The sequence below is a fragment of the Artemia sp. Qi Xiang Cuo genome, chromosome 20 (assembly GCF_049724085.1).
Source record: "Artemia sp. Qi Xiang Cuo chromosome 20, ASM4972408v1, whole genome shotgun sequence".
In the NCBI taxonomy this organism is placed as follows: domain Eukaryota; kingdom Metazoa; phylum Arthropoda; class Branchiopoda; order Anostraca; family Artemiidae; genus Artemia; species Artemia sp. Qi Xiang Cuo.
The window spans coordinates 40,120,646-40,143,659 of NC_142813.1; the positions used below are offsets into that span (position 1 = coordinate 40,120,646).

A 23,014-nucleotide genomic window follows, 5' to 3' on the forward strand; every position below is an offset into this window, starting at 1 on the left:
CAATAATGTCCCGGTGTCCCTCAGAGTGAAAAAGTGCCCAAACGACACTAAAAGTGTTCATTTGGTATCCCAGACTTTGAAAGAGCTTCACAAGTCGTAAAAAAACTAGTTTCTGAGATTTCAAGATGGACATGTTATGGAAACATTATGACAAAATATGGACATAATTTGGCTGAAAAGGACATATTTTTGGATGCTTAAGGGACATATTCATTGACCCAACAGTTGGCAACGATGCTGGTTAGACAGGGGACAAATGTTGAAATTAAAATAGGCTTGGCGTTTTCAAAAGAAAAATTTAAAAGCTGTTAAGCTTTGGTATGGAATAGCAGGTGTCTAAAGAATGGTAAATATTTACCAAATCATATTATTGAGTTTACGACTAATGTGAATAGGCTATACTAGGCCTACTTGATGCCTTTTTTATGCTCTTTACAAATATAATTATCATTTTTGTCTTAAATGAATTTTAGCCCCCACCCCTATATATACCAATTCAGGGTATATATTTGCACATTAGGGGGGTGGGGGTAATTTTATTCCTGATGTAAATGACAGGTAAGATTAAACTTTCCCCCACCCCCCTAATGGGTCAATATATACCAAATCATATTATTGAGTTTCAAATAAAGTGAATAGCCTACACCATTTAATGCCTTTTTTATGCTGATTACAAATATAATAAGCATTTCTATTGGAAATGAATTTCAGCCCCCCCTCTATATAGGCTATAGCCTACCTAACCTAACCCTGAATTGGCATATATAGGGGGGGCTGAAATTCATTTCCAATAGAAATGCTTTTTATATTCGTAATCAGCATAAAAAAAGGCATCAAATGGTGTATTCACTTTATTTGAAACTCAATAATATGATTTGGTATATATTGACCCCCTAATGTGCAAATATAACCCTGAATTGGTATATATAATGGTGGGGGCCCAAATTCATTTCCAACAAAAATGATTAGGGTAAGACACCCAGTAGTCGGCCACCTGCCTATTCTTGAACAGAATCTTTTATACTATTTTAATGACCAATTTACAATGATCTTTTTGTATGTCTGAGTTTAGGCAGAATTGTCACTTGTTAGTAAATTCAAAAATAGGAGGCACTGTACAAGTGAAACTATTTGAATTAGTAACCTACTTGTTCAGAAATTCTTCAGAATTTTTGTGATACAAAAATTAAGTTTCTAGGTGGTATTCCTAATACAGTAATTAGAGTAGTTTAAATGTCAAAACGTTTCCAAGGTGATTAAAGTGTCCGACAACTGTGTGTCTTACCCTATTATATTTGTAAAGAGCATAAAAAAAAGGCATTGAGTGGTATATTCACTTTATTTGTAAGTCAATAATATGATTTGGTAAAAATTTACCTAAAGAATTACTAATATCCTGCCTTCTGATAGATATCCTGAATAAAAAGTATCTTTCCTTTATATAGGGTAATAAAACAGTATCCAATTGAGCAAAATTATGTAAAACTAAAACTCTCATATCTTGTTACCAAAGAGGAATTGAGAAGAATTGTATATATTAATGGATAGCTAAAAACCTAAGCTATGCATCAATATGGTTAGCCTGTTATTAAAATTATTTAAGGTCAAACACTTGAAATTATTAGTTTATTGACTTACCTACAGGGGCCTCTTTTTGGAAATACCAATTATCCTATTTTGATTACCTTAAATTACCTTAAATCGCACTTGCTAGCGATATGGACAAGTCCAGTGTATGCCAGTTAGTGATGATAGGGCTTGCGGGACATCAGCTTCATCCCATTGCGTTAGCCATAGTTTGGTTTCCCATTCCTTATCGAGATTGGCTTTGAAACTGTCAATGGATGGTGAACTCACTGTCATTTCACTCAGATCGTTCCAGAGGCTTATGATGCGGTTGGAGAAGAAATGGTTCCTCTTCCTTGTATTAGCACGCTTCCGAAAAAGCTTTGCTGAATGACCCCTGGTTCTTGACAACTGGGCAGGCTGAAAGAGGTCCTTGTCGTCAGACTTGAGCAGTTTGTAGGTCATTATCATATCACCTCGTCGCTGACGGTATGTCAGAGTTGGTAGCTTCAGGCTCTGCAGTTGGCATTCATACTCTTTGTCTCTGAGCCCCTTTACGCATTTTGACGCCCGTCTTTGGACAGACTCGAGAGCCATCTGGTCTGTTTTATTAATTGGCGTGGTGACACACATTCCAAATTCTAACCTCGGTCTCACCAGGCTCTTGTAAAGTTTTGTGATTATTGCAGGGGATCTACTTGTCATTGTACGTTTGATGAGACCAAGAATTTGGTTTACCTTTACTACTGCAGCTCGGGTTTGGCAGTTGAAATTAAGGTCTTTGGCTACAATAACCCCCATATCTCTTTCAGAGGTACTCTCAGAGAGTGGCTGTCTCACACCGGCATTTGCTGACATCGAGTATTGCCATCGTGGGTTATTTCTTCCAAAATGGAGAACCTTGCATTTTTCAACATTAAACTCGAGCCTCCATATTTTGGCCCATTCGCCAAAGCTGTCAAGATCTGACTGTATTGAGGTCACACCTTGCTGAGTTCTGACAGGACCAATGGGCTTTGAGTTGTCAGCATATAGGCTAAGCTTGCTTGTAACAGTTCTTGGAGCATCATTAATACATACATTGAAGAGTGTAGGTCCCAAAACTGTTCCTTGAGGAACCTTGCTTAAGACCTCAGCTATTTCGGAGTAGTAAGCTCTGCCACCTTCACCAAAAACTCTGACCTGCTGCTTTCTTCCCTTTAGGAAAGACGTGATCCAGTCCACCACTCCCTCTTTAATTCCAATTGTCTTCAGTTTCAAATGAAGCCTTCGATGGCAGACTTTATCAAAGGCTGTAGCAAAGTCTAGCAAGATCATATCCACTGGGAGACCTTGGTCGAGGAGCTCAGTTATGTAATTATATGAGTCATATCAGATTGGTTTTGACTGATCTGCCTGGTCGGAAACCATGTTGTTGTTTCGATAGAAGGTTATTTGTGATCAAATGTCTAAGAACGGCAGTATTGACAATACCTTCTAGGATTTTCCCAACAGCAGACGTAATACTGATTGGCTGATAACTGCAAGCTTTGCTCTTGTCTCCTCCTTTATTTATTGGCGAGATATGGGCTACTTTCCAGTCCATTGGTATGACTTTAGTGTCAATAGATTTCTGGAAGAGTCTTGAGAGAGGCATTGCTAGTTGGGAATGAGCTTCCTTTAAGAGTCGTGGATGTATGCCATCTGGCCCAACAGACTTATTTGGATTAAGCTTTTTAAGCCGAGATTCGAGCTCAGCCTGATCCACTCTTATTGGTGACATTTGAGTGGTGATTTCGGAGCATGGTGGTGTTGGCAGGGGGGCTTTGTCTGCGGGTGTGAAAACTGATGTAAATTGGAGGTTCAAGGCATCAGCAATTTCTTGGGGGTCGTTTGACTGGGCTCCATTACAAACCAGCTCCGAAACCGTGTGTCTACCAGGCTTATGTGCTGAGGCATATTTCCAGAACCTCTTGGGATTGGTTTTTGAGGTTGCTGTGATGGCCTCCTTGTATTCATCTATCAGTTCTCTGGACAGGGATTAAACTTTGTTCCTTGCGGTTTTGAACTTCACCAGGTAGTCTATTCTGTGGGGGTCCTGATTTGTGAGCTTTGACAGTTTCTTCTTCTTGTTCCTTGCACTTTTCATTTCTCTGGTCATAAAGGGAAGAGTTTTCGGTTTTTGTCTCCACGTGGTAGTTGTATTTCTACTGACGGTGTCTAACAACATATTTTTCATTTTCTCCCACGTGCCCTCTACCTCCATCATTTCGACAAATGACCAATCGCACTGACAGAGTTCACGCCTGATTTGACTGTAGTTTGTATACACATGTCTGGTTAGATTCGATGTCTGGGGGTACAATCGAAATCGGCATTTTATAGCTATGTGATCACTATTTCCAAATGGGGGTTGCGATTCTATATCAATGAGTGACTCAGGATCATTTACCAAAACAAGATCAAGAAGTGAAGGATTCTGTCCCTCTCGATATCTGGTCGGGAATGTCACTGCCTGGAACAGCGAGTGTGCTTCTAAGCAGTCAAGAAAAGACTGCGTAACTGCGTTACTCGTGTGGCCGTACCCCTCAGTCCACTCAATCATAGGTAAGTTAAAGTCGCCGACTATGACTAGATTCTTACACTTTCAAGCAGCACCATCAATAGACTGGCATATAGCCAAGAGTGAGTCCTCCAGACTCATTGAGGTGGGACTTCTGTAAAAACAACCAAGTATAATGTGACCTCCAGGTAGGTTAATAGATATCAAAATTTATCCTACACATGGCTCATATTCTGACGTGATATCAATAGTGCCTACCTGAATCGTTTCTCATACATATATGGCTATTCCTCTGCCACCATCCGTCAATAAGTTTGTCATCAGTCTGTATCTGGAAATCTGTATCTGGGATTCTATCAGGGGTAGGGAGGTTTGCTTTGGTTTAATCTCACAGAACGGATAAATATCAGCCTCATTTGCAGAGAGGACACATCTGACTTCCTGAAATTTCAAGGTTAGGCAATCAACATTGCTAAACCCCACACTAAGTCCAGTAATTTTCTTGCAATGACTGTTGCCTGCATCTGTACTAAGTCCATAAGAAGACATAGAAGTCTCTGGGTTTGCATCACTATAATTATCACTTGTATACACTGTGCTTCGAAAATCAGTACCATCTAACCGACTATTTACATAAGTTACTTCACTTGGTATATCTTCTAGAGTTCCATTGCAGCTGACAGGACTGCACAAGTTAGCAGGGTTTTTGGAACTATAGCGTTTCCTTGGATAACCAAATTGGTTTCACCTTGTGCTCATCTAGCCTGCAACTCCTTATATAATTTTGCTATTTTCTCGATGTCAGTCTTTGAGACATCATTACGGAACTAGATCGTATCTGACCCTTTTCCTTCGTAAGACTTTTGAAGGATTTGTTTCTTAGTCTTAAAATCAGGGACCGAGAACATTATAGGAACAGGCTTGTTTCCGGTGCTGGTGGTTGCAGCTTGTCCTTGGGTTTGCAGATTACTCAGACGACGGACATTTGAGATGCTCACATTTGGCAGCCCGTAATCACTCGCAAGGTATCTCTTGATGTACAGTTCATCACTTGTCTGAGGGGGGACACCGAAGACAACAATATTAAGCTTTCGGCGCTGCCCGTCCCTGTTGTCTGCAATCATGTGTCTAACTTTAGTTTCAAGCTGCACCTCAAGATCATTTTTCAATGTCCGAATCTCCGACTCGACCAATCTCTGAACTGCTGCCTGGTCGAATGAGGTGCACTTTTTGATTGTAGCCAACCAACTTTCAACACCACTAAAGCGGTTATCGATATCAGTGGTTAGCTGGTCTCTTAGTTCGGCAAACGCTTCTTTCACTGCATCCTTAACTTTAGTGTCCAGTTCCTTTACAGCACTAAGAGCAGACCGGAATGGTTCGAGATTCTTATCCATAATCTTCTGAATATCGTTCAAAGATGCCCCACTCGCCACTTGAGGGTCACTTTTGCAAAGTGGGCATTTCCACTCACAGCCAACTCGTCGTGTCATTTTAGTTAGTAGAGAGTACTCTGCCTCTGACATTTCTAGACAGTCAATGCATATCCAGAGGCCACAGCCATCACAGTTCATAACACATGAATCCTCATGCAAGTTCTCATCACATGTCGCGCACTTATCGGTCCCTTTTTTTGGGCTCTCGCGAAGTCTCTTAGGCGGCATTGTGCTGGCAATACTGTTCTAATTTGTTTTGAGCTGGCAACACTGCTTCACGCAAGCTAGATATTTATGATGGTTAAAATGTCCAGAAATACTTTGATGGTGAGTTTAACTTTTAAATTAAACTTAGTCTATCCTTGAATGTCACTTTTTGATGGAGTAGGCTCACTTTGTCCGTTGATGTATATATCCTTTTAGCATTTCAGTTTTACTCACATATTAACAGAAAGCTGATTTTCTTCTGATTCTAGAAATGCAAGTTTTATTGCTTGACATTTATTCTATAAATCACAAATATTAAATATAATTTTTCTTTTCAATTGCTTTTGAAAACAGAGACCACATTTTTAATTTATGCTGACAAATTATTGGTGAAAATTTTACCAAGAAGGCGGGGTTCTTGTTGCTGCCCTCACATTGCATCATGCTGTAGGCTAGTAAATAGGGTGGTCCAAAAACCCCTTGCTATTTTTCCAGAATGCCAAAGAAAAGTGGCCTTTCCCAAAAAAAGATCTTTTACCCTAGCCTAGACAATTAGGATTAGACAAAAGACAGGTTTAGATTCTTTGGATTAGTTGATAGTTAAGATTGGACTAGTTGGGACTGGCTGACTACAATTTTGGAAAGCTTTTGGTTTTTCAACATGTGACTTTAGACAGAAGTTACTCCTACAGTTTAGTCATCATAACCTTTAATGCAGTTTTAATAGGCTATAGGCATAGCCTTATTTTATTCTTAAATACAATATTTCTGTTTGGTAAAATTCTACTTTAGCTACTTTTGGCTGTCTTAAAAAGGGGCTAAGTTAGGAAATTGAAACTTTCAGGGGTGGGTCTACAGGCTAAAGTATGACACAGGAAGGTATTTGAAGTTCCTACCTCCACTCCTCATCCCTCTGGAGGGTCCTGACCTTTGATGACCTTTAAAAATCTGTGTGTTATAAAAGTGAAATGTTACAAAATATATCTTCTGCTTGAATGAAGTGCAAAAAAATTGTTTTCAGCTTCACAACCTTGCTCAAGCCCAATTGATAAGGTTTTAAAGATATGCAAATACATTTCATAAATTTTGAAAAAAAAAAACAACATTGATATGGCTTAAAATTCTACACAAAAAACAGGAATTGCATTTTCAGAACTAAAGCCAGAGAAAAAGAAACTGATAGGTCAAACTAAAATAAAGGTAAAATGTTGTTTTGTCAAAATTTCAATATGTATATACCTGTCATGTAGGTAAATTTCAGGAACCTCTAGAGGGAGAAAGAGTAGAGATAGGTACAAATACCTTCCTGGGACATACTTTAGCCTGTAGACCCATCCCTGAAAGTTTCATTTTCCTAATCTAGCCCCTTTCCAAGATAGCCAAGAGTAGCTAAGGTAAAATTTTACCTTTCTGTTTCACAATAGACTACTTCTCTAAGATTTATTTCTGTCTAAGATTGACTATGTCTGTGAATAGGATGTGGTGTTCTAATTTTTAAATATGTAGGATTAGACAGTAGGCTATTTTCCAAGATTAGACTTAGGTTAGGCTTTATATGTAAGGCCAAGCTTAGGCTCTACTGCTGTCTATCAGTACATTTGAATGTTGTATATGATCACAATATTCAAGCTAATCAAATACTTATTAAGAACAGTTTGAAGTGTTCAGCAGTTAAATAATCCATTTCCTAGATAGGGTAGTATGATGGAGATTTTACAGTGATTTAACAGCTAAAGAGGTGATTAGCTGTCTTACTAGGCTAGTAGGTATCTTTCAATAGAAAACCCCTCAAAAATTGGTAAAATTTTTGGCAAATTAATGACTAGAACAAGGCTTAAAGTACATACATGGAGTTTGATTTGGATACTGTTGTCTTGGTTGTGATTATTATATCCTATTGAAGATAAAGGATTCAGTACCTAACTCAAAATGGAAAACATAAACTAATTTGAAGTATTTTCATATCTGAGGTGTTTTAGTAGCCTATCAGTTTAGTAGTTGATCACTTCTAAAGGAAATTTTTTATTAAAATAAACTAGTATTATCATTTTTTTTGCTCTTTCCAAGTATTATGGTCAATTTTTTGACTATGCACCCCCCCAAAGTCCCAGATATGGCCCTAGGATATATAAGAACTAAAAGAAAACACTAGAATAATGAAATTTCTATTTTATTATGTGCAAAATAGGTCTTTTAATCTAATCATTATATTCCTTTCCATTGTATTCTATCCTACATTTAAAAGTTTTTCAAAATAATATTTATGCTCTAAATTCTGTTGTTATCTGCTACTACTACTACTACTAACAGCTCACTACAACACCAAGCTGCCGTAGGCTAGCACTGCTATGCATGGTCCTCCTTCATCCCAATCTATTCAATGCCTTCCTGGAAGCTTCCATTTCCCTTTAATCTTTCTTTATGATATCCTCCCATCCCAATCATGGATGATGTGCTTTCCATTTAGCCCTAGGCAGTTGGCAAAAAAAGACAATCTTTGGCAATCTGTCATCCTTCATCTGCAGAACATGCCCTAGCCATCTCAACCTTTCTTTCATTATAGACCTACAAAGTAGAATTGAACCATACTTTTTGTACAGCATACTGTTTGAAATACAGGCAGTCAGTTGCATAAAACAGTTAATAGACAATTTCTCTGGAAAACATCTAGCAAATCTTCCATTGTTTTTTTTTAGCCCTCATACTTCAGAACTATATTTGACCATGGTCATCACTGTAGCTTAAAATATTCTAATCTTGGTTTGCAGACTTCACCTTAATCTGTTTGAGAGCTTTAATGTCCTCCAGACTTGTAGTGCTCTTAAGTTGGTGACTCCCAGTTGAACCTCAACTGCTTCTTCTCCTACTCCTTGTTCCTTGTTCTTCCTATTCTTCCAAACTTTTTTTAACTGTGAATTAACACCCTGAGCCTTGACTATTCTACTTTTAACATCTTCACTGCTCCAACATTTTTACTAATAATACTACCAAGGTGTCTGTTGTTATCACTCAGGAAAAACTAGATTTTATCAAGAGTTGAATATAGAAATTCATTTTAACAAAGAAGCATGTTATCACAAGATTCAAAAGAACAGAGAAATGTTTTATTCTTTTGATTCTGTTTCATTTAAATGTACAGAAATTGTATCCTTAGATAAGACTTTTGAATTACTAATTGCCAATTTTTAAGCAACCTATTAAGTTTTCAGTAAAATAAACTAAACTGAAAACTATTTTTATTTTGAACAAATGTTGTTTTTGTAAACATCAAAATAAAAATACTCATCAAGTTTACAGGAGACAATAGTAATTAATTTTAAATTAAATTCATTTCTGATTCAGTTGGCAACTTAAGAATCAATCTGTTTAGTTTTTGACAAAGTAATGGTGGTTGTGCCTTAAGGGGGGTTTGGGAGGGGCATCAGCCAGAGTCTTATTTGTGATAATTTATGTTTGTTGACTTAATGCATTCTATTACCTGTTTTTTTTAGGTTTCATTTGTTCATTTGTAGTAATTTCTGATATGCTATAAGTTTGATTTATTACTCTACTTCATTTCTGAACAGTATATGTTTCAATATTGATGTTTACTTCTCTTTAAAAAATACACTATCTTTTAAGTTAATTATATGAAACAATTATCTCCAAATATTTTTTTTTTTAATAAAATAAAACATTTTGGAGGGCAGAGGCCAATTGCCCCATCCCCATATACACTATTCAAAAAAGTCATTATCCCCTTTTAATGGTTAATTTTGTTTGACCAGTGCTTGCAAATGTGACTGCTTAGCAACAGTGGCATCAATTGCCCTCCCCAAATTTTGATAAAAATTCTTTTATTTGACATTTTCATTGAAAAGGTAACAAAAATGTCAACAAAAACTACAGTATATCAATAGATATTGGTTGACCTATAGTTTGATCTAGTATTGTTCTGATAGATAGGATTAGCTTATCTGGTCATTAAATCTTACATTTTTTCCCAGTTTACTAGCACATGTCAAGTCATGTTTTCATTTAGCATTTTACTGAAAAAAGCAGAAAGCCAATCAGTTAATGAAAGCACAAAACAATTGTTCTTTTTATATCAAAACCAACTTTTTGACTTCATTGGTTGATTTGTCCATAATAAAAACAAATGAAAATGCTGTTTTAATCTGTGTCATTAATTGTTATATGCTAGAAGTGACAAACTGAATTTTCAAACCCTTTGGACTTAAAAAAGGCCAAGACAGAATAGCATTCTTCTTTTTTGCTTGCTAACACCCTTATTAAACAATTTGTTTATTTTTGCATTTTTCAACCAAAGGTACTTGTATGATATATGTCCTGCCTAATGTCATTCTAATATGTTTCTGTCCTTCTAATCTGATGCTCAATCCTAATGAAATTAAAAAAAAAACGAGTTTTTTTTTTACTGAAAGCAAGGAACAATGTTAAAACTTAAAATGAACAAAAATTATTCCATATATGAAAGGGTTTGTCCCCTCCTTTTATTGTTTAAAAAAATAGAGTTGTGAGAAAGTCAAACTTTAGCATAAAGAGCAAGGCATTGAGGAGGGGACAAACCCTTTCATATATGGAAAAATTTCTGTTTGTTTTAAGTTTTAATGTCATTCCTTACTTTCAGTTAAAAAAACTGTTTTTTTTTTATTTAATTTTTGAACGTTTTAGAATTAATGCAGGTTTTGATTGTGGCTCACCGTACATGAATAATTAAAACAAATTTGCATATTAATTTTACTTTTATTTGGTTTAATGGCTTTCTTGAAACTTGTTTAATTTTATTTACAAACGTTTTTATTAGTAATATATATACGTAACTTACGAATTAACGTACGTAATGAACTTCTATATTCATAGATTTTTAATACTTATATTAGGGGTTCGCCCCCTAGTCAATACCTTGCTCTTCAAGCTAAAGTTTGATTTTTGTTACAATTATTTAAAAATGGCCCCTTAATAACAAAATCCGTTAATTAGAATAAATAGCTCTTATGAAAGTACTAAAAAATCTTTGGCTTAAAGAGCAAGGTATTGACTAGGGGGTGAACCCAATCACATATGTAATATTTTCTGTTCGTTTTAAGTTTTGATGTTGCTCCTTATTTTCAGTTGAAAAACATGTTGTTTTAATTTAATTTCTGATCTCTTTCTTTAATAATGCTGGGAAATCCTTCACCCCCTTCATAGCAATGTCTCTTCCCCCATGTAAACTTCCTTCATGGAAAGATCCTCCCATATACCCCCCCCTCGACCTACCAGAAAAAATCCCCCTGAAAACGTCTGTATACTTCCCAATAACGAATACTATATGTTAACATTGGGTAAAGTTCATAACTTTCAGCCCTCCCCCCAGGGACTTCGGAGGATTAAGTCATCCTAAAAGACATAGTTATCATATTTTCGACCATGCTGAACAAAATGGCTATCTCAAAATTTTGATTGGGTGACTTTGGGAAAAAAAATAGCATGGGAGGGGGCCTAGTTGCGCTCCATTTTTTGGTCACTTAAAAAGGGCACTAGAACTTTTAATTTCCGTTTCGATGAGCCCTCCCACGATATTCTAGGACCACTGGGTCAATACAATCACCCCTGAAAAAAAACCGAAAAAACATGCATCTGTGATCTTTCTTCTGGCAAAAAATGCAAAATTCCACATTTTTGTAGATAGGAGCTTTAAACTTGTAATGCGGGGTTTTCTTATAGACTGAATATGATGGTGTAATCTTCATTAATATTCTATAGCTTTGAGAGGAGCTTTCCCCTTTTATTCTAAAACCAGCAAAATTTACTCAGGTGCATAACTTTTGTTGACTAATACTAAACTTAATGAAATTATATATATTTGAAATCATCATTAAAATCTGATTCTTTTGACGTATCTATTGGTATCAAAATTCCGTTTTTTAGAGTTTTGGTTACCATTGAGCCGGGTTGCTCCTTACTTAAATTTTGTTACCACAAACTGTTTGATATACCAAATTAAGATAAAAATATAATACTTTAGAAACAAATTTGGGTTATATATTTTTACATGGGGGGAGTAAAGTGTAGCAGGTATGCAGGCCTAATGTGTTGGGTACAATTATTCTGCATGTTATGTAGTAAGAATTGTTTTCTAACTTCACACTGTCCAAATACAACACCCCCACCCCCATCCCTAATGTGCAAATATATAGCACAAATTAGATATTTTCTATCTATTCTGCCACTTCTTTTTGTCTTGTCTCATGCTAAACTGGCAGAAACTTGCAACAACAAAAAACAGTTCTATAATGCGTCAATGAATGAACAAGCAGTAGAGTGTTTATCATACAAGTACCCAGCCAAATTCTAAAATATGATCAGCCACATTAAGATTCACAGTAATGATAGCCCTAACCAGCATGTCCAAGAGCCCAAGGATGGTCTGTTTTTCTTTGCTGCTCTTTGCATCTAGTTTTGGCACCAAACTAACCAAAAAAGACCATATTATCTAGACAACATTTTTATGTAAATTAAAATTACAAAATTAACAATGCATATGACAAATGAGAGAAGAGAGAGGACAGGGGCGTGCTGCTTAAATTAATATCAGAGAAAATTTGAAAAGAGAATAAGATCCTTTCGACACCTTTGAATTTTAGCTAAGTATTGTTCAAATCTAGTAGTGGAAGCTTTTTTGTTCTAGGAAGTGTCTGTTTTGCAGATAAAATGTGAGATATGTTCTGTAATTTTGGGATGACAGTTTGTAAGCCATTGTTTAATATTGTTTGTTTTTTATCATTTTTTTTTATATAATAGTGTTATTGCCAATGAATCAGTAGCTGCTTGGAATAATGTCAGCAGAAGCAGAAACACCAAGAACTTTCCCTTCAGTAAGTGAGAAATTTAAGATTATAAGCACATTAAACTGTTTGGTGCATTCTCTTCAAGGACAAGTGACACAAATTGATCTTAGGGATGAAAGCAGTGTTGTTGGAAAAATCAGTTTTGTTGATGCGTGAGTTCCTTTATTTTGAAATCTGTTGATCTTCTTAAAATTTTGAAGATTAGACATGGTGTAGACAAGCTTCAGAAGGAAGTGTAAGTTTATAAATGCATAACATATCTGAACACAAAGAGGAAATCCTCTCTAAGATATCCCCAGAGAACTGTCCTCCCTTCCCTCCTTGTGTTGGAAAACGTGGCCTAAAGCTGTTCTTAAACAAAATTCCTGGGCTCACCCCCTGACAAGAATAAAAAGCAACCACTGGAAAATACTTGTAAAAGGAGTAGAAATTATTTTCAACATGTCAAATATCCCTATATAAGCTTATAATCAGGGTTGACATACAAGGGTTGAGTAAGTAATGAGCAATTGAAGGCAATTATTAATCAGTTTTCCAGTTCAATATTCCTTGTTTCTTTAATAATAATTTTTAGACTCCCTACTTCCCTTGTGAAAAATATCCTTAGCTTCTGTTGTCATTATTGCTCTATGGCCTTGTAAATGGTGATTTTGGTTTTATGCGTTAGGTTAGCCAGTATGAACTATTGAAAGTGTCTGACATATGGAAGATATGGTGATACTCTTTCAGATTAAGCTGAGGCTTTGGACCACCTACACAGCCTACTTTTTTGTACAGCCTACTGTATGCTTGTAAAAGGGTAGAGGTTTAAAGGGAGTTATTTGTAGGGGTGGTATGTCAACTTACCTACCACCACACAGACCATGTTGATTGAGCTAATTCTTTGTTTCCTTATCCTGATAAATGTCAATGAAAGCCTCAAAGATGCTAGAAATTTTGTTTAGGAAAAACTTATGATTTACTTTTTCTTTTTTACTTTGTGAAATTTAAATCCCAAAAATATTTAACAGTGACAATTCTTGAGGGGACAGGATTTATTTATGTCTGTCTGTATTGTCTCTTAAAGTAAACCTGACTGTTATTTCAAGTTTCAGGTGAGCAACAGGCAATGCCACCCTGGCGTATTGAGCAATAGACATCTAATGCTTTGAATTTGCCATGAACACTAATCAAAAGAAGGATCTAAACCCCCCTCCCAATTGACATCACTGTTCCTGCATCAAGATGTTACTATCATAATTTTATTTTTATGTCATTTAAAGAACATTTAAAAGGCCAGTAAAAAATTAAATAAAAAATATATATATATATATATATATATATATATATATATATATATATATATATATATATATATATATATATATATATATATATATATATATATATATATATATATATATGAGCACAAAAACAGAAATAAAACATAATGTCTTTTGATTTAGTTTAACATCTCCTTGAAGGTACCCTGAAACTATCAACTTAATGCCCTTAGCTGTTCCTCAGATATTGCAGATATGCCCTTTTGACAACCTGGATACTTATAGTGTATTTTGGATTAATTCCACATCTCCTTCAAGGGGCTTTGGGGGTTGTATCCTCCCTAGAGACTTGTATATTAGATATTACAACCATTTTGACCAAATGGCTATCTGAAATTTATGATCAGATGTCTTTGGGGGCTAAGGGGAGGGGTAGCTAAAAAGGATGTGGCAGGGGTTTTGTTACCTTTCAATCACTCTCGAATCTCAAAAAGACCTCAATAACTTTCAGTTTCCAATCAAATGAGCCCCCTTTGAAACGTCTATGACCACTCCTTCCATACAAAGTGGCCTGGCCATAAAAAAGAAAATAAACAAATAAGACATGACAGCCATATTGCTCTTTATGCAGGCAATGTTGCCTGTGATTACATTACAAATGTCAGAAAATGTATATCTTCAAGCATGTTTTTGCTTGCTCAAAGGTAGTGGGAGTTTGCAGTATACAACCCTTCATCACTGAAAAGGAATAAGTTTACAACTCTTGCATACAAGCCACTTTTTGTAATAGAAGAGAAATCTTGCAAAATTAAAGTTTAAGGTCCACTAGCGCCTGGGCTGTAAAGCTCAATTGTGTAAATTTTATTATTTAAAGTTTTCTTGGCTGTATGTACCCTGCTACCAAATTTCAAGCAAATGTTGACCCTTTAGTATGAAAGGCAGGCTGGATTCAGAAGTAGTGGTTGCCTCTGAAAATTAATCTGCTCTGACCTCTTGAGCCAAAAGTAGGTCTCTCATGAGTTTCGAGCAGAATAGAAGTTGGAGGAGGAAAATAAGCCTTTGAAAATTTATATAATGAGCCAAAAGTAGGGTCAATTTATATCATTAAGATGGAAAATTCCTGTAATTACAGTTCAGACGAGAGCATTCCTACCTTCAGTAAGAAAGTGAGCAGCAGCAATGGTGGGGGAATATTAGATGTGCTGCAGGCCTACTGTATGCTTGCACCACTATGAAATAAAGGCCTTGCATAATTCCACTTCAAACAAGGGCAACATGCCTGCCTTTCTGCAGAAACAGTTAGAGAACAGGGGATTCTGGAATATTTACTTACCCACACTTTGCCTCTAATCATACTCATTCAAGAATCCTTATAGGATTCTGGTTTAAACAACGTGCAATTTGCCCACCTTTATACAAAAAAGCTGGCAGAGCTAGAGGTGTTTGGGAAGGGAGAGGGGCTTTTAGAGATTACAATGACCAAGCTTTGTCCTCTTTTCATGAAAATTCAAAATTCTTGCATGGTTCTTCTTGCAACAAGGTGCAATATACCTGCCATTCTACTAATAATTTAGTAGTAGGATGGGCATTTTGGGTCGGGAGGTAGGTGTCACCAGCCCACTTAGACTCTTTGCCACACAAATTGAAAATCCTTATCTGATTCTGGCTGAAAAAGGTGGAAAATACTTACCTTTTTGCCAAAAAGCTAGGGTAGGGTGGGAGGCAGGGGGACTGGCTGCAGGGAACCGTGGGCTAATTGTCTCCCTCTAGGTTGTTTTTGCGAAGAATCATGTCTTAGCTCGTTTTTATAAAGTCATTATCAATTTTTTCTGATGACTACTACACCAAGAAAGTCGTTTGACTGGCAAAATTTTCAAAATGGTGTATATCATGGACAGTTTCTTGTACAAAAAAGTGGTTCAATGTATATTCATTAGCTATCGAAGGAACATTAATCAGCTTTAAGAAGAAAATTGTATCTCTCTTGGTTCAAAACTTTATTTTCTTGCCATGCACTCAGTTTCTAAAATCACTGCTAATAAAGGAGCAAATGAAATTTGTAATTTCTTTAGGATTAAGAAAACTATTAAAGTTTAGTGATACCTTTACTGTACCTCAGTTCCTAATGCAAAATAAAATTAGAAACTCAACAGAATGACAAATAGTTATGACCTGTAAAAATAGATGACAGCACTTTCTAATCTGTAGGTTTATCATTTTTTTTATCTCAACAAGTACGTGAAAATATAAATGCTATGTATGATAATAATATTGCTCCCATTAAGGTACGAAGTGAGCCTAGTAGTTGGTTCGACAGGGAAGCAGGAGTAGGCAGCTTCATGCCATATCCCCGTTTGTATGGATTATCTTGATGGACTTAGTCCTAAGGAATACACCAAAGGCTATGGGAAAAAGAGCTATAAATAGGAAGGTAAAACTTATTTAAACTTAGATTATTCAGATGATTTGAGTGTCCTAGGTAAAATATTAGCAAAATGAAAAAGTTTTGGAGGTACTGAGAAGTTTGGGTGCTAGAGTAGGTATGAGGGGTAACGTTAAGGGGACTAAGTTGCTTAAAATAGAAATAAATCAGGAGGTGATTTAGATAAACAGAAAATTGATGGAATAGATAGCTTTGACTGCTTCGGTAGTATTAGTAGTAAAGATGGTGGATGCAGTGAAGATGTAAAAATTAGAATAGCCGTGGTGCAGGGTGTTTTTTCCTGGTTGAAAGGTTTGAAATAATAAAAATGCAATTTTCTAAACTATGTTTAAAATATTAGACTCCACAGTAATGACAGTGGTCAAGTATGACTCTGAAATGTGAAATTTTTCTAGAGTTGGAATCCTTTGTCAGAAGGGTGGGGGTTCGATTCCTGGTGTCGCCATTTTTTAGTTTGGGACGGGGGTCAGTGGTGTGTCTCCGTAAGCTCAGCTAGAGTCGACCCTGCTCTAAATGGGTACCTGGTGAAATCTGAGGAAAGTAAGCAGGAAGGGTGTGTGAAAGCACAGGATGGCTGCCCCCCCCCTCATTCCACTTCCTGGTTGAAGGGCCATGAAACGGACGGAGACCAGCACCACCAGTAGGGACTGTAAAAGTTCAATGCTGCATTACTTACTTTACCACTTATTACATATGAAGATTGAATTAATTTACTACAATAATTATGATATTTAGCAGTCTATGAGAAGAAACAAAGTTCAATGACACTAGATGGCTACAGTTTTAACATTCACATGACCTGACATCATTAATCCTGAGAAAAAGAAATAATAAAAAAAGTAACAAAATTGTATAAATTAATCGTTTCTGTGAAAAAAAATTGTCTTTTTTGGCGTTCATTTGGGGCCATCATGGATTCCGAATGGGGTGTCAAGAAGTCACAAAAAAGAATTAAAAAAAAATTGGAGCCTCAAAGGAGGGTCTGATGATTGAAGCTTTGTAAAAAAAATTAAGGTGGAACAGGAGAAGCGTGCACAGCTGTTTTGGTCTCAGACGGCTTGCTGCTACTGAGCGTGCACTTGCTACTGTTGTTAGTTGTAGTAAATTATTCTATTTATTATTCTAAGAAAATATTTCGGCATGGGGCCAAAAAAAACATTGCACATCTTAATTACTTTTGTATTTTAATATAACTTCAATTTGAAACTGCTTACTGAATTGCTTGCTTGAACAGAGCTATCCATTCAAAAGCAGAACCACGACTCGAAAACTCGACAATCTCAAATAGCCCTCTCTAACATAGACTATAAAACTTCACACATTGTTGGCTCTGGCACAAGGACAAACAAATATAATCCTTTTTGGCACTAGTCAAGAATCATACGTAGCTTTCTAAAATCTAATATCATCTTTACAAATCTGGCCGATGGTTGCAGAGGTTAGACCCTAACCACTTTTTCGCACCAAAGTAAAACTGATACCATTAAAAAAACAAAATATTGTTATTATTGTTATAATTAGTATATTATTTCTTCTAAGAAAATATGGTAGAAATTATCTTACACGCGTTTAGATAAATTAGGAGAAATGACATGGAATGTATGTTTTCTCTATTCTATTGATTGTCTTTTTCTTCTCGACTTCTCAATCTTGGACGTATTATGTAGATATTTTATTCACAATGAAAGTAAAGAGCGACATTAAACCTCGAACTAGAAGAAATTTCTCTCTGTATATGAGAGGAACCCCCCCCCCCAGCCACTAAATATCCGTTCTTCACTCTAAAGTTTAGTCATTGCTTAATTGAAAGCATTTTGGAGTTACCAAGTATATTCCTTTCGTTATTGACTTCCGTTCAAAATGTTTGAACTGAAACTTGTATTGTTTAAAGCAAATACGAATAAATAAGCCCTTCTGTTTTTACGTTTTGTGAAAAGGAAGTTTTTCATATTGCTCTAAAGAGTGGGGATAAAGGAAGGTGGCATCTTCCCCCCCCTCCCTCATACGAAGAATAATTTATGTTCGATTCCAGTTTTAATGCTTCTCTTTATCGTCGTTTGATAAAACTTGTTTTGTTTTAATTTATGGCCGCTTTTCGTATTTTTATTCAGGGTTATCCTAAAATTGAGGGGGGCTTCCGCCCCCTCCATCTCATAACTGTAAAATTTAATGCATTAAAGTTTAAAAACATATAATAGAGTTTTTAATAAATAGGAGGGAGGCTATCCCCCTCATCAAGCCCCTACTCTTGACGCTCGTGTTCGACTTTTTATTACAACCCTTCAATGCTTAAAAACTAAATGTTCCAGTAAGATAATGTTCAGTACGGTAATGTTTCCCGTCTTCGATAAGTGCTGGCTAAGTATCACGCCTTTGGTCCACCCTGTATTTGCTACTCTTCAGCTTCATAAGTTTTGATGCCTGCATGTAGCCTAGTTCTTGCATCTTTTGACTTTTTGTTTTTTCTAGGGAAATGAACGTTAATCTTGAAAATTGTACATATTTGGGCAGTGACAAATCGACAAGAATCTTCGAGGAGTTTTTCATTAAGTCAAGGTTAATTCGCTTCGTTCACATACCCAAAAATGTAAGATTCAAGCTTTCCTTTTGTATGAAGTATCTAAGATGATTCTTTTAAATAGCTAATTAATCGCAGACGTGTTTCGAAAGCTTTATATCTCAGGAAAACAGTTTTGGAGATTGATAAGATCTCATACAAAGCATAGATGGAACTAATGGGATTGCACGTAACTCAGCCCTGTCCAACTTAGTCCATGTATAACCTGTTACAGGGTTGAATTGATTTGGAGTTGAGTCAAATCAGGGTTGAAATTGAATGAGGATTGAGTTGAATAAGGTTGACTGAAACTGGGGTTGAGTTGATTGGGAAGTTCTTCATTTGTATAAGGTTATTTCGTCTTTAAAGTCTTTTTATGCTTCGAAGTTACTTCTTAGCCCAATTAATTGTCGTTTTTGTATGATTGACATGCAATGCGGTCTTCAGGACTATTTAGTACCTTAAAAGTTCTGCCCTTCTTTCCAGCTATGAGACATTGTAGGAAATGGGCCCTTATGTCCTAAGCGTCAAATCAGTTTGGCAAGACCTCCCATAGTATATAATAATATACGGCACCCTTATTGAAAATTATAACCTAAGTTTTGGCAGGGGTCAAACTCGCTTCGTTAGACTGATTTCGCTCCGTGCAAGGAAAAACTGCCTTTATTTTGGTAAACACTTAAGCTGGGATATGAGTTTTCTTCTGTCAGAACTTGATAGAAATTCTGAAATCACATGATGCGCTTCTGGTTAGTATTAGAATTTTATTCTGTCAGAACTTGACAGGAGTCCTGAGAGAGTAAAACTTTGCTTCAGCAGCCGAATTTTAGGTCCCCCAATGAAAAAAAACTTGATGGGGGTAATTATCGATACGATTGTGCTCGTAACCAGAGCCATCTTTTATCAGAACTTGCCTGGAGGTCTTACACAAGGCAAATTTTGTTTTGGAAGCCAAATTTTGTTTTGGAAGCCAAAATTTTGTTTTGGGCGCAGTAAAATTACAGGCATGAACCCAACCGGTTTATATCTGTAAATAATTGGCATGCTTCTGCATCTGTGCTCTTTTCTGTCAGAACTTGACATTAGTCAAATTTCACTCCCGTAATTAAATCTCAAGTCGCCACAGGAACCCTAGTCGTCAAGTAAGTGAATATCTGGTTCGCTTTGTCTAAAATCAGATTTTTCTTCTTTTGGAACTTGACAAGAGCCAAATTCCGGTTCTGCTGCTTATTTTCGTGCTGCCTAATGAAAAAAGTCTTCATGTAGGTGAACATTCGGTATGGTCGTTTGGGATCAAAGTTGTCTTCTCTCAAAGCCTAGCATAATATCCATAAAAACTTGTGGCAAAATAGCAAAAAACTATAAGTTTTGGAAAGGTATATTTAAAGTTTTAACATTGTCAGCTGAAAGGATCCAAGTCAAGTAGCAACATCTTTAATCTTCAGTTAGTAAAGCTGGTATATTTCTAAATGCAGCAGATTATGAATTTCTATCTACAACATTGCGAGCACAAAAATCCACTTGATTACCTTCTACTGACCACCTAATGCAGAAAGAACTGCTATTTTTATCATTTTTGATGAATAATTCGAAAATGCGTTCTTTCTTATTTGTGTTACTTTCAAAAACACCTGTGATGTTTCGTCATATTTAAAGTTTTTACTGTAGGCAATTGGAGCGAATAAGACCATACAGAAATTAAAATTATATAGAGAACCAACACACGCTTTTTCTCATTAGCGAGCTTTCTGAGTGGAATTTGCCTCTGGTATTAGTAAAAATGAAGTCAAGTCCTATTAAATCCTACCTAATTTGCCTTCAGTCTTATATCCTGCTTCTATTAATAAGATTACTCACCTCGAAATCCTGTAGTTTATTTCACAGGTCTCAATTTTACCCTAATCATATCGCTGCGCCTAAAATGAAAACCTATGTGCCACATTTCTATCTGGCAATTCTGTACAGGATATATCCGCACTCAAATACTTTTGCTATTCCGTTTATAATCAAATCTGTAATATCCTTTTGTCCAAAATGAAAGATAGCATTCTGTATTTTAATCTCCAAATCGGGTGCAGTACGATAGACTCTAATATTCAAATGCTTTTGCTAATCTGTCGATTATTGCACCCAAAATAAAAACCTAGGTCCCATTTTACGATGTATCATTCCTGTTAATACAGTGTTGTCAAATGCTCAAGTACTTTTGCTAGTCTGTCATTTATGATCTAATCTGTCGTATCGTTGTGCCTAAAATGAAAAGCTGCATTCCACGCTTCCATCTAGCAATGATATGCAGTACAATGTTGTCAAATACTCAAATACTTATGAAAATTTGTCATTTATAGTATAATCTGCCATATCGGGTGCCCACAATTAGAAGTTTTAACCCACATTTTCCTACAGCAATCCTGTGCAGTACGATTTGCTCAAATACTTTTGTTAACCTGTCATTTATAATCTAGTCTGTTTTAATTGGTGTGTTCAAAATTAAAGCATGTATCCCGTATTTTTATAATTTAAACTATGGTTTTTATGCTTTTCGTGAGAACGGTATTTTGTTTGAGGAATAAAAAAAAAGAAAAAAAAGTATAACAACAAAAATATCTAGAAAACATTAAGTTTCTGAATAAGTCATCGAATGTTAAGATAGTTCAATTGCAAATTGTTCAAATAGAACAAAAATATTCATCACATGTTTCGGTTTTTATATCTTTGCAGGCTGAATTCATCATTCAGTTTTTGTTATTTTCGCGGTTGAAATTCCCGTTGTACAATCAAATTCGTTTTTCTCTTTTATTCTCTGCTGTCGTTTTTTCTGCATGTCTATTAAGAATAATTTGTGATTTTTAGTCTAATTTATGATGTCTTCAAGTTTCCTTGGTTTTCCTGTATTTATCATGTGCATGCAACCATTTTCAGCATATTTTTCTAGTTCAGTTTGAAATCAGTCATTCTGACTGTATCAATTCTTCTTTTCTAGATTGATATTATCCAAACGATGAATCAACATATAACTAGTTTGACAAAACAACCCAAAGTTAAAGACAGGTCCAAGCTAAAATCTACGTTAAAATATCGAAAAAGGGATAAAGAAACGAAGCTTTTATTGCAACAGCAAGAACAGGAAAAACAGGAAAGCACGTCTGAGTGAATATTTTTGTGTCCTTAAAATGATTGCTATTTTTATAAGGCATTTATCGTTTTTGTAATTGCAAACGTTTTTTTCTTTTCGTCGACAGAGCTAATTAGACTTTGGGAAGTAGTGGTAAAAATCTTCTTGTAATACCATGTGAGTAGTTGGTACAGACTTGGCCAACTGCTGCTAATTTTAGTCACCACTCAGCCATCTGCCGTCCTACCCGGTGTCTGACTACAAGGCTCACTGTTTTGTGGGATACGTGCCAAAATTTGATGGATTGATACCATTATTGGCTACCAAAATCAAGCCCGTAGGGTCTATCCCTCAAGACATATGAAGCATCGACTATGTCACAAGAGACGGCCCCTTGATTAGCAATCCGAGGTCCGAGAAAGAAGTTCTCTTGCTAGTACCGATTCTAGGTATTAAATGCTACTTGCCACTGATAGCTAGTGAATGGTGGGTGACTTTCCCCTCTCGTTTGATGGGTGAGTGTTGCCTCCCCAAGTTGGCGGATTGGGTTCTCGGGATGGTGGAAAACAATTGTGGACATCATGGATCTGTCAAGAAAGAAAAGAGATAGGCAAGCCACATCTCAAAATACCACACATAAGGGGGGCACCAATAGCCCCGTGGTTATGGGTGCCCGTGGTTATATTATATATATATAGGCTTATATATAAATATATATATATATATATATATATATATATATATATATATATATATATATATATATATATATATATTTACAACTGTCTATTGTGTAACTGTCTATGTTATGTGATATTCGTATAATATGCAGGTATTATGCTGTTTTAGCGATAAAACCCCCTCACAAAAAAATCTTAGCGCAAAGTATCTTTGACTAGATTCCTTAAGTATCTAGGGGGAGGAGGATCTTAACAACCTCAGAAGTTATCAATTTATCATATTTTTAAACTAGCGAAAAATGATTTTTTTTTTTTTTTTTTTTTCAAACGAAATGGAAATTGTTACGGGTAATTTAGTCCATAATTTATTATT

General features: G+C 35.9%; 1 protein-coding gene across 3 annotated transcripts; it reads left to right on the forward strand.

Annotated features, from left to right (window-relative positions):
* Positions 1-258: 258 nt before the first annotated feature.
* Positions 259-22,614, forward strand: Lsm10 (U7 small nuclear RNA associated Lsm10). Of its 3 annotated transcripts, none has more exons than XM_089106246.1 (4): positions 259-346; positions 12,538-12,736; positions 18,759-18,876; positions 21,830-22,614. In XM_089106246.1, the coding sequence occupies exons 2-4, from the start codon at positions 12,573-12,575 to the stop codon at positions 21,998-22,000; spliced, it is 453 nt and encodes a 150-aa protein (XP_088962372.1). In that variant the 5' UTR covers positions 259-346; positions 12,538-12,572; the 3' UTR covers positions 22,001-22,614. The 3 variants fall into 3 exon arrangements, with proteins under 3 accessions (XP_088962372.1, XP_088962373.1, XP_088962371.1); XM_089106247.1 differs by having other exon boundaries at positions 259-318; XM_089106245.1 differs by lacking the exon at positions 259-346 and adding an exon at positions 5,818-5,871 and having other exon boundaries at positions 21,830-22,613.
* Positions 22,615-23,014: the final 400 nt, after the last annotated feature.

What these genes read in the sequence shown, in the direction of transcription:
- Lsm10 (XM_089106246.1), top strand. Translation starts at nt 12,573, where the DNA reads ATGTCAGCAGAAGCAGAAACACCAAGAACTTTCCCTTCAGTAAGTGAG. An exon ending in AAAATCAGTTTTGTTGATGC is followed by an intron (nt 12,737 to 18,758) that starts GTGAGTTCCTTT and finishes TGTTTTTTCTAG; the next exon opens with GGAAATGAACGTTAATCTTG. An exon ending in TCGTTCACATACCCAAAAAT is followed by an intron (nt 18,877 to 21,829) that starts GTAAGATTCAAG and finishes CTTCTTTTCTAG; the next exon opens with ATTGATATTATCCAAACGAT.